The 12,627-nt window shown below is 39.3% G+C and overlaps 1 protein-coding gene across 2 annotated transcripts in view; it reads left to right on the forward strand.

Annotated features, from left to right (window-relative positions):
• PRDM16 (PR/SET domain 16) overlaps positions 1 to 12,627 on the forward strand; it is a 350,912-nt gene that overhangs the window by 122,182 nt on the left and 216,103 nt on the right. For both annotated transcript variants that reach the window (XM_076356413.1, XM_076356412.1), the window contains exon 2: positions 7,157 to 7,506. In XM_076356413.1, coding sequence (XP_076212528.1) covers positions 7,157 to 7,506 — 350 coding nt within the window. The remainder of the gene's footprint in view (positions 1 to 7,156; positions 7,507 to 12,627) is intronic.

Raw genomic sequence — 12,627 nt, forward strand, 5'->3', positions numbered from 1 at the left:
TTTTAGTGAAATCTACCTAATATCTCTGGAAGCTGTTCCACAGCAGGGCTTACCACTTTAGAGCTAGACTCAGAAGGCATGCTGCCTGGAGTTTTGCCCAGATGATGTTCTGGACAAGGCAGGTACAGCCGATAGGAAGGGTAGACATGGAGCTGTGCTGTGCAGACACCCGCTGCCTCCTGCGGATCCTGGGCAGATACGGGCCGGGCACCCATTCTGTCCGAACGGCTTTGCTTGGCAGTGCACAACAGGAGCGACAGGAACAGGAATGGCTCTGATTTTCTCTGATAGCCCTGGCTGTTAATAAATACTATGTAAAAGCTATTGATCTAAATATTTAATTGTGACAAACCCAACGTGCATACATATACCTATCTGGTGATTCTGCTCACACGGCTGCCATGTGGTATCTCTTGTATCGGAACTATCGTGACCTGAAAATGTGCTGTTTCATTGTCATTTCATGCCTGTTGCCAGTCCCTGATAACTGATTTTAGCAACTGAAAAGGCAGATGGAAAAGGTTACCTGTGTTTTACGATTTCTCTTGAAATCTGAGGTCAGTCAGATGTGGGTTCAACTTCAGAGTAAATTAAAATTTAACCAGAACTGGCCTGATTGTCCCATAGAAGAAATTGAATGAGCAGTGTTCAGTAGCGGTGTCTTTATACTTCACTTGTATCATTTGAAAATTTTCACAGGTTGTGCTCCAATAAACCTAGTTTTGCTTTTCAACTCAGTTGGAATTCCTGTTTCTTAAGTGCAAAAGAGGCTAATCATAGAGTAGAAAATAATTTGACTTGCTAATACTAGGAGAGAAAACATTTACAGCAACCACAAGTATTTTCAGGATTATGGAGTATATCATACTTATGAAAGCTTGTTTCTGGCGACATGTTTGAGTAAGGAGGGTTGCACTTTTTAGCAGAGGAAACATTTGTAAGCTGTAGCAGGCAGTTCTCTGTATTTCTCAAAAGCTGGAGCAAAAAAATGTTGGCAAAGGAATCAAAATCCTCTTCTTTAGTAAAGTCTGCCACCAGGTTTCTTAGGCATGAACTCAGGAAAATCTTTATTAGGCATAAAAAAAAAAAAAAATAGAGAAGACGTCTTTCAGACAGAAGGTGTATTCTGAGGATATAGAAGAGATGTAGTATGTATACCTTAAGTCGAGCCTTGCTTTTTCAGCTATTCTTCCCCGATGGTTTCTATTTGGCAGCAAGAACTGTCTTCCATGCTGCAGTGAAAAGTGTAATTTTTGTTGGGTGCTGTTTCCCCCCCGATTACATCAGAGGTCAGTCATTAATATGCACTGTGGGAGTCCCTCTCATTTCTGCATGGTCCACAATGAGGCAGTTGTTGGACTTGTTATCATAGTGGAAACTACTGTGCAATGAAAGCACAGTCATGCTGCCTCATGTTTAATTGAGAGATGGCAAATCTGTTCCCAAAATACTTCAAGTACTTGTATTGTATGACAAATGTGTTTTTCTTTTCCCCTTCATTTGTTTCCCTCCCCCCCCTTTTTTCCTTTTTGGATGAAAAAAAGCTCCGTTTTCGTTACATATGGATATTGTAGCTTAGCAATTGACCCCTCTTGGAAAAATCCCCAAACATTATTACCCTCTGAGTCTACGGTTTTCACTCTTAAGCTTCCTATCTCTTATGTATTTCAGGCTTCCTGGGACTTGCTTCCGCCGCCCCCTGCCCCCCCCCCCGGCATGTTCAGAACTGGTTGTGTAACTTGCTTCTCAAGCTTATTTCATGTTCATACTGATGTTTGGCATCATCATAGGTGTGTTCTTGTAGAACCTGGTCAGCAGGGATGCCTTTACGCCTCTATAGGGTGAGACAGGCCACATCCAGAGAATTGCCCTTGAATGCTATATACTTCTGTATATAACTGTATTCTGTATATATATAAGGCGTGGTTCTCGGTTTATTTACCCTGAATCTTTCTTTACCTACCATAGCTCTGTTGACTCTTCATAGTAAGAGTACACGTTATGAAATGCTGGGGCCTACTGAAAGATGCTTCTAGATCATCACCACTTGTCTGATGGGAGTGGTTGAGAATTACTTTGAGTATTGCTCGTTTTCTTCATCTGGAGCAGTTGTTCAGTCGATGAGTAATTTTCTGATTGGTGAAAATTGTTTAACATTAAATTAATAAATTAGACCATCTCTATAACAGTTTTATTCCTGTCAGGTAGAATTTCCAGAATCAGAACTGGAACACTCAGCTGATTTTTTGGTCAGTGTTGGTCACCTGCTCAAAGCTTGCCTTTTTCCAAGTCACTTTATTCATCCATCTCTGTTGCTTGCCACTTCTTTTGCATCGTTCCCTCTATTAAGTCTGATTCTGCATTTCAGTGTCCCTCTTTTAAAGGTTCTGCTCTGAGACTTCCCTGTTAGAATAATATTCTGGTGCATAAGTAAGCACTGTTTGCAGTTCCTTGAGATGCTTTCCCTTTCAACAGATAGGGTATCTTTTGTTTAGTGTTGAAAAAGTTGGGTACTAACAAACATCCCTTTTTGCTCTGTGAACTACGGCATTGGAAGGAAATAATAATCCATGCCGAGTTTCAATTAATGGCTGAAATTGTATGCTACAAAGCTGATGCACTAGCTAATGGGAATACTTGTATTTTTGCTAATTCAGATTAATTTGGGACTAATAACTATGGATTTATTATGGTGTGGCTGCAACTAACTTTCAGTAAATGCAATTTCATGCGAACCGTTTTTGCTTTACACAATGAATCTTAATTCTCTTACTGACTGGTATTTTGGAATATTACTTTTAACGTTTTACCCAGCTTTCTGTGGGTACTACAGTTTTCTTGCCAGTTAAACCCCCTGTACTTGGAAGTAACATCGATTCTGCTTCAGTTCGATATGAGGCATATGAATATCAGTTCATCACATTTAATTCAAATAGAGTATTCTAATATGCTAACAAGCACTCCAATTAATGCGGCACAAACTTTGAAGATACATAGTAATTACTTTTTTATTTCCTAGTAGCTTTCAGAGAAGATTTCTGAAACTTACTTTCTTCTTAATCTCAAACCATTAGAGTGAAAATGCTCTTTTTTAGTTAGAGGGAAATTTCATTAATGGCTTTTGTGCACTGGGAAGTTGGATCTAAATATATATATATAATTTTTCAGATATAGGAAATGTGAGATATAAGAGCACAGTTCTGATAACTATGTTTAAATGGTTTATGATGCCTGAATAACTGTTCACTTAAGTACAGTGTATGATATTAAAGTATTATACTTTGTATGATAAAGATCGTAAAATCTGTAAAAGGCCCTGTTTAGCACTAGCAATCTGAAGAGGTAAATGCTTCCCAGAGATTAAGTCTGTTGTCTTCAGTGGAGTTCCTTTGGAAAATTTCTCTCTGGATTTAGCACTCACTCGGATGATCCTGGAATCCTCTAGCCAGTTCTAATATAGATAGTTCAAAAAAGTTGTTGAAAAACCACAGATGGTTCAGTCAGGAGTCTTGAAAGGGTTGAAAACACACATTTCAGTGAAAGATATTCTATCCTATGTAGCTCATTCAAGAGGTTAAGAGGTGACATCCTCAAAAATTGAAAAGGGAGGGATGTTGAATGCAGAAGGTAAAAAGGAGGCAGACGGCTTGCCAGGGAGAGAGGAGACAAAGGGGCTTATAATTCCCCCATTAGCACTTGCTGTCGAACTGTGTGCTTTCTGTGTGGGGAGAGGGCTGTACAAGCCCTTCTCCCTTAACAGTAATCACTACGAGGCAGAGGTGTAGTAGTGCAGTATAAATGTGGAGCAGTGTACCAAGGCTTGTTGGCCATTGCTGGAAAATCTTAAAGTAGGGGGTTTTCAGCCTAAAAGGTAAGCTCTGTACCACCTTCTGATCTTGAAGATGGAAATAATTCAGAGGAGTCCTGTGGTCTAAGTAAGGCAGGAGGTCATAGGGAATTAGCACAAATCCTCTTTTCTGTCCTTAAAATTTATCAATGACGTATCTATTTGCAAATCTGTTGGTTTGTTTACGATACATCTCTGCATCGCTGTGTAGGAGCTCTCCAGCGCAGCAGACCGGCTTGGCTCAGGAAATCACAATCATCAAGGTTTTATAGTCAGAATGCAGATGCTGCAGTGGGTAAGAGAAACTAGCGATGTGGGTTTTGTTTTTGTTTAAGACAGCAGCTTGCATATTTTTTTCTGTTCACCTCTGAATTGCTTCTTTTGGCTGCCCAAAGAATGTTTCGGAATGATCGCTACAATTATAAACCTATAACATCAAACCTTAAAAAACCCCAAATAATTTCAAGATTTCATAAATGTAAATGATGTGCTATTGTGTAGCGTATTTTTTGACTCTTAAAAAGAACTCGAGTTCTTGACTTTCCGGCAAACTAGGAGTGATTGGAAACACTTCTGTCATAACTGAAACCTGGTTAGCAGTGACTGTAGGCCTGTGTTTGGATTGCAAGCTGTGGTGATGCTTCTACAAATTACCCTGCTCTGGGTTTGTCCACTTACCGGACAAAAAAATCGCCTCCAGTCATGGTTAATATAGGTGTTTGTGAGGTTAGAAGTTCTGGTGAAGGTACTTTCTTCAGACAGGAACTGTAATGGCAATCTTGCAGACTGAAGTCCCTTTCCTTTCTGTTCTACCTTTGGAGTGAGGAGGAGGATGCTTTCCTCACGAAGGTGATCGGCTAAGACCCGGGGTTCATTTCGCAGCTCTGTTAGCAACCTGTTTCTTCTCTCTGTGGCTATGTGTCTCATCTGTAAGACTCTATAAGCCATTTCCCCTTCCTTCTCTTTGTAAATTCTTTGAAGAAGGGGAGCTCTCTTCTAAGCAGGGATGGTTAATCAGAGTGAATAGGAGCTTTCAGCACTAGTATCACAACAACAACAACTGCATTTCATAAGAATAAACATATTCCAAACACAAGTTCATCAGAATGAGGTTTGACTGTGGGAATTTCACTGCATACAAGTCCAAGGGAAAGTTGGTCAAAAACCAGAGTTTTCTGTCTTTGGGGAATTTTGTAAAAAATAGTAATAAATTTTAAAAAAATCATTAATTTTGTAATCAAAAGACTTAAATTTCAAAATTTTGTATGGTCAGGAAAGTGAAGGAGGAAAGGGGACAGTTAATTTTGAAATGATTGGAGTGTTTGGTTCTGAAAATAGAAAAATGAAATGTTTTCTTGGGTTCTGAGATCTGGCATCCAGGATGTCAGCTATGATCCAGGAGGATCAGCTATGATCCTCCGCATTTACTGGCCCTGTGACGGAGAGGGAAGAGTCAAAGTGGAGCTGCAGCTGTGTTGTCCAGGCTCCTGATATGGAAATGTGGCCGAGTCGCTGTTAGAACTACAGGTCCGGGGGACTTGCAGAATCCCATCTGTACAGCAGGGAATAGCTGGAGGAAGCCCTAAGAGCCCTTACGGCAAGGCTACCTTGGAAGATTGGCCTCTTCGGTCGATCCATAAATGAAATTGGAGGAAATGTGGCAGTTTCTTAGCAGAACTGCACACAGCAAGCAGAATTCTGCCATGAAATCACTGAAATGCGTGTCTGAATGAAACATTTTGGATTCAGTAGACTATCGTTTTCCAGTTAAAAGTATTTTTCTGAAAACTTCTTAGTCAACTCCTGTGCTCACAGACTTTTTTCTTATTTAGTTTTCTTTCAGTGCATTCAGGTAAACACGTCTCAGATTATTTGGTTTTGGCAAGTGATGGAAGAGGAAGGGATGTTTGAAGAATATTTTTAGCTTGTAGAAGCCAATATCAAACCAGAAAATGGATGCATGTTGTTACAGCTTTAATAATGGAATTGACTTGTAATTCTCTGAAGTGTAATAATTTGTTGCTGGAAAATGAAGCTTAAAAATCCTTGCAGGATTAAGGGTATTTACTTTGGGGGGGGGGGGGGTTTGTTTGTTTTCCCCAAACACACACACACACGCTCCCTTCCTATCCTCTGGACTAATTTGATTCCCAGTCTTTTGTAGGCACTGAGCTGAACAGTGCTGTAATTATACTGAAGATGCTAAGCATGAAAGATTTGACATGGTATTTCTAACTGGATGCAGTTATCAATTCTGGCTAGTAATGTTAACTCCTCCTACTTAAAATTGTGCCTTTATTCTATATACATTCCGTTCAAATCTTCTTATGTTGTTTTTTTTTTTCCCCTTACTACCTTGTACAACTGAAGAAGTGGAGGCATAGGAAAAATAGCTGCAATTCTGCTGATGTTTTTGTGGAAAGACCACACAAATCATTATTTTAAAAAAGGGAAAAAGAAATAGTGTCTCGCCTCTGAAATTCTTACAGCCTGAATAGTGTGAAATTAAATAAACATTTTAGGCCTGTGTTTTTAAGTGCTTGGGTTAATCTGTTTCTGTCTAGTTTATGAGATGTTGCGTGGAACAGACGAAAGTGTACAGCTTTTCCCTAGCTTTCTCTTTGACTGTTGTAGCACTATTGCAAACCAGATCCCTGTCCTGTGGAGTTCAGCGAAACAGTATCTGTGCTGTGGTTGAGAGTGTAGCTTAAAATGCTGACTGTTTAAGCATGTAGGACACGTTAGTCTTCAAGTAGCGTTACAAACTAGTGATGCTTTTGTTACACCTGAAAAGGTACGTTGCTGAGATGTAGCTGGAAGGTCACATCAGCCATGGCTTCTGTTGTGTGATGCATTGAACCCAAGAAACCCAAATACTAGGCAAACAGTTCTTGCCAAACTTAAGTCAGATTTTACCTTAATTTCTCTTTTATTTCCTCTTCAAAATATACGGAGCCAGTTAGAACAATAAATGGTTACAGGGATCCACGAACACCTCTTCTGTGTTTTCTTCCCTCTTTCCGTTATTGAAAGACAGCTGCTACAGTAACCCTGGTCCAGTATAACATGACAGGCCTGCAATTAGCTTCCATCTCATCCTTCAATAGCACTGAATATTGTGCAACCAGTATGAATATTCTTACCTCAGTTCTACCTGAGTTCTGTAGGTGAGGATTATCTCTTTTTCTGCCACTACTTCTATCCTTAAAGCATGCGAACTAGGCTTTATGAAACTTTGTCCAAAGAAGAGATTAACTAATGTTCACGTGAGTATTTCAGTGTGTTTTGTTCTGCTGTTTCCCCTTTTAGGTGACAGCGAGATTGTAAATAATATGTACGAGACCGACCCTGATCTCCTTGCTGGCGAAAGTGCAGAGGAGGAAACAGAGGACAGTATTATGTCCCCCATTCCTGTCGGACCTCCATCACCCTTTCCCACCAGTGAGGACTTCACTCCCAAGGAGGGCTCACCTTATGAAGCTCCCGTCTACATTCCTGATGACATTCCAATCCCACCAGATTTTGAACTCAGAGAATCTTCGATTCCAGGGGCAGGGCTAGGGGTTTGGGCCAAAAAGAAGATTGAAGTTGGGGAAAGATTTGGACCCTATATGGCAGTACAAAGGAGCACATTAAAGGAAACAAACTTTGGATGGGAGGTAAGCGTGTTGAATGTGATAATCACATTCATTTGTCTTCTGTGCAAACTGTTCATAAAGCTAGACTGAGTCCTGACTGGCCTGGGGACAGAAGTAGTGACTTTGCTAATGCCATATGTCCCTGCGTTATTTTGCATCCCCGATTACATGCAGTATTTAAAAAGCAGCAGAAATCCTTTTTAAGATAGCTTCTTGGGCTACAAATGCTGCTCTAGCACCATTTTAGAAGGTTGGTTTTAAATGATGTTGGGTCACTTCTTAAAGTGCTTGCCATTTTCAAATTGTGTTCAGAACTTGTCACAATGGAAGAAATATGATTAGTCGCATCATGTTTTGTAGTTGGGTGTGTTACCTTTGACTTCCAGTCCATGTTAACTGTGCAGGCATTATTAACTGGTCATAGAAAAATAGCATGTACCCATTAACACCCTAGATGTTCTTGAGTTCTTGTTCTGCAGCAAAGATAAAGATATGTGAAAGTCATTTTTCCTCTAAGAGCTAAACAAAAAACAATCTTCAATAGGAAAAACACCGCTATCCCAGAACTCTTATCTTTCTCCCTGCTTTTCTGGGATTGTCCCAGAAACCATCTTAGTCTCGTCTGCTCCTATATTCTTGATTTGAAAATACCCATACCCCTAAGAATTACCATAAATTATAGTAGATTCTGTGAACAGTGAAATGTAGCCTAGGATTTATGCTCTGTGTCCACAGTCCTAGCCCAGTGCAGCCAGTGTCCATTATATAATATATAGTGGCTTCTCTATTGTAGCCCTAATGTCCACCCCTACACTACAGTACCCCTGCTGCGCATCGGATCTGCTGTCTTTTGTCTAGAGGAAGAGGCTGCATCTGGGGCAGCTGGTTCAGAGAGGTTTGGCTGGCTAGGACTCGCATGCTGTTTGATAGGCTAGCCCTGTCCCTCAAAATACGTGGAAGCTGAATTTTAGCTCCCTTTTCCCCTGGGTGAAGCAGTAGCTTGGCCTGTTTTCTCCATCGGCCACTAACTGACACGAAGCCGTGGTGTAAAAACTATTGGGAGTGCGGAGGTGGGAAGCAACTAAGGGATAAAACGGTAAGACTTACCACGTGGGCAAGCCAACGGTGCAGTCACAGAAGCCCTGTTTTCTTAGAAAACGAGGTCAAAAAGGCCAAACTTAAGCCTTAATATTAAAGATTATATAAGATTATATAATCTTATTATAAACTTAAGATTAATATTTTAAATTGTGTCTGATTATATTTACACTCTTGATTGTGAAGTCTGAAAAATCAGCGAACACTTAGATTCTGTATGTCCAGATGTTTTTGTTTACTTTTTTAATGTGTCGAAAGTGCAGGAAAAAGTAAAAAACACAACTCAGTCATGTTTTGTCATTCTGCAGTAGGAAATGTCTGAAGAGCTAAAATCAGAGTTTGGTTGAACAAGTCGAGAGTTTCCTTTTCTCTCTCTCCTAATGCAGGGAATGAAGGGAAATTCAGCTGAGAGTTTTAATTCCCTCTCCCCCCTGCCGATGGCATTCCTCAGAAGTTCATCTTTGTGTTAGGTGCTTTTCTTGTGAATATCATTACAGAATATTTGATTTGTAGTACTGTATTAGCTTCAAAACATGGTTTTTTTTGAAAAAAAAATCCCTGTTAGTATACTGGAAATACTTGTCTGTTTCAGGGAGGCTACAGGTATGAGGCAGCTTGCAATTACCTAATGTACCCATCACATTAAGGTCTCTCTGAAACAAAGCACAATTTTCCTCTAGGAATATGCAGTATTGATTATTTGCAGGCTGCAGTGTGGAAGTGGCTCCTACAGAAAGATGAATTATCTTTTTCTGAACCTAGTATTTACAGGTGGCATTTGTTTTGGTTTTTTTTTTTTGTTTTGTTTTGGTTTTTTTTAAGACTGATTTTTTTGGAACAAAGTGCTATCCTCCTTGGCTGCTAGAAGTCAGACCAAATTTGAGTAATGCAAATCTTTTTTTCTATGACCTTGGCAAAACTTTGTCCTTGTGTTTTATATTTCTGATAAAAGTTTGTATTTACATTCACATTTTTAAGAAATGTTCCCTATATCCATTCTGCACTGAATGCCAGGCCTGATATAAGCCGTATCTATTAACTTCAGTCTAGGTTGACTTTGCGATACTATTTATTTTTGTAGTGTAATTGAACAAACTTTCTTTCTCTGTGGTGCTTCTCACATTTCAGCGGCATTCTTTTGTTCTCTGATTTGGCAGGTACGTTTCATACCTGAAGGGAAGGACTATTTGTCCTCCATCAGATGTCCTCAAACACTGTCTTAGACCCACCCTGACACTATCTCTTTTGACCTTGCTTGTACTTGCAGATACCTCTTGAAGTTTTCCATTTCCCAGTATGTTTAAAGAAAGTTCAGAAATCTGGTTTTAGTCACTCAGTACCTTCATAATTTCACTTGGGAACAACATACACAAATACCGTCACGTGCTAAACAGGAATTCATGTAATAAATACTATCTCTGCCTGCATGCTGGTTTCTGAGCTGTTTCCTTTGAGTGTAAGGTTGGAAAAGCCTTAAAGAGATTTCCTAGGCTGCTTTACATGATGTCACTTGTGCTAGAAAACTGTAACTTGGGATATGTTTCCACCCTCTGTTAATGACATTGAGTAGGCAGACAATTGGCAGCAAGAGAAAAAAAGAAAAGGGGAGGAGTTTTTTGTCACCCTATAACTTGTTGACCAGACTTTTGCCACTGTATGTTGTTTCTTACAATAGTGATGGAACTAACAAATCTAGTTTTTGTAGTGCACCATGAGAAGTGTTCCTTATGCAGTTTGACATTATTTTTTGACAATACTTCTCTGTAAGTTGTAGTTTTGACTTGCAGTGACTTGAAAGTTGAATGCTGTTGTAGGACATAACTCCTTATTGCTGGCTAATTGAGATATTGCTGTTATACTTGAATTGCCTATTCTGTTAGTTATATTAGTGTGTTTACTTCAGGAAAGATGTCTGTTCTTCACACCCAGCCTTCTTCTGTGTTCATATTTCTCAGTTCATTTCCTATAGTTTATACTCTGGATAATGCCACTTCTGTGGACATCCCCCCCCCCCAAATCCTGAAAACCTGGTCTTTTTTTTGTTTGTTTTTAGTAGTCATCAGTTCCTTAATTTTAATAGTGTTTCTGCCTTTTGCACAAAAAGTTCTTGCCCTTCATGACAGGAAATTTGTTGTCAGACTTTGACTAAACTAAGAGTGCCTCTAGAATCGGTAATATCTCAGAATGCTTTACATCACATTTTGAAGTGGGCATTCACTAGCAACATCTCAGTTTTGCTAGAAACTGTTGTTTATGTTGTTGTATAGAACGCATCTTTGTGCATGAAAACGCGTGTCTGGCTTCTGAACGTGGTCAGTATGCAAGTTTCTTAATATGTTTGGACTTGTGCCCATCTGTAATGGGCCCCAATCTGCTGTAGATAGCATAAAGGATGAAACGGTGCTGGAGGATGTTGAAGTAGACTATGTGTAGGTGTGTAGGAAGGCATGTTTTTATTGCAGTTCTGTGGATTTTTTTAGTTAAAGCTTAAGTGTGCCTATTCAGCATATTAAAATACAATACAAATCTAAAAATGCTTCAGTTTGTACTTTACAATTAAGATCTGTTTCTTCTGATTCCAGTAATTAAAAAAATCTATTTTGGGGGGCTGGAAAATGTGCTATCAAGGGCTTTGATTTGAAAATGGATCTCTCTTCCATCCAAGGCATTAACACTGCAGAAATAGCTTTTTTTTTTCAAACTTCAATAAGACCAGATTTTGAAAATTAAAATGACACAAAACAGTTAACTGTATTTCTTCGAAGCCCTCAAGAAACACGGCCTCCTGTTTGGAGGTAGGGACCAGCTCTTTTTTCATCTAAACTGTTTGATCCAGACCTGGCTCTGATGTAAAACATCTAGCTCCAGGTGGTAAAAGAAGAATGCTATTTGCTGAAACTTTCAGCTTTGCTCATTATTTCCCCTAATAGCCTAAAACATCATAGGGAATACAGAATGCTGTGTCTTACTTGCCATATCTTGAAAAAAAGATATGTAATTTTTTTTATTATAGATGTTTTTCCTTTTAGCCAGACAGGAGGGACTGGGTGAAGACTGGGTGAATACATGTCCTACTTTATCTGCAGCGAGTCTTTCCTATCTTGTTTCTTTATAAGTTTTTCCTCCAACATTTGCTTTGTGGAATATGTTTTTTAAAATAATCTTTAAATTAAACCACACCTATTATTCAAGGGCTTTTTTAACATGGGATGGCAGTGAGTGATTCATGCTCGTTTCATAAAAATAAATGAGATGTGTCGGTCTTCTGGCCCCCATCCTCTCATAGAGATGATTCAGTAAGTGCTTGTGTAGGATGGTGTGCCGTGTGTTTTCCCTCTGTGCCTCATTCCCTGACACTACTGTGCTGATCATGTTTATCTACCTTTTTTTCCCTAAAAGACACCACCCAAACTAAAAGCCTTGTGATTATTTAGTGTGACGTGATTGCATTTCTGCTCTGCTCTCCTGATCCTATTACTTCCTTGCCTGCTGACACAGAACGTACCATTCAGAGTACCCCAAATAAATCACAGCGTGTTTTCACTTTATTGCCTCTGGGACCTGGGGGGGGAAAAAAAATCGCGTAATGATTTTGATCACTTTGTTGAGTAAATAATGATATTTATCATAGCACTGTTTATTTTGCTAATTGAGAGAAGAATGGGAATCACATCCTGGAGGGAAATTTAGCAACTGAATTCTAGGGAATTTGGAAGCAGTCAGATATGCTTTTAGCTCCGTTTGCTTCACAGGGTAAATACCATTAACCAAATATATTTATTAGTTCCTTTGTTTTAATTTATATTTTAAGAGAGATCATTTGCTGAAACACAAGAGACTTCTCTTACGCATAAGTGTAAGAGGCAGGCTGCTTCTTCACATATGAAAAATAAGTGCTTTCATTTAATACTTTAGGGTGAAGATAGAAGCTGTCCCATGAAAGACAAATAACTGGAAAAAATAAGAGCCAGCAGCTAAGGATGCAGCAGGCATTCTTGGCTTCACATTTGTGCCAGTGGAAAACTCTGCTGTTTTTAAACATGC

Source organism: Aptenodytes patagonicus, chromosome 19 (genome assembly GCF_965638725.1).
Source record: "Aptenodytes patagonicus chromosome 19, bAptPat1.pri.cur, whole genome shotgun sequence".
Taxonomy (NCBI): domain Eukaryota; kingdom Metazoa; phylum Chordata; class Aves; order Sphenisciformes; family Spheniscidae; genus Aptenodytes; species Aptenodytes patagonicus.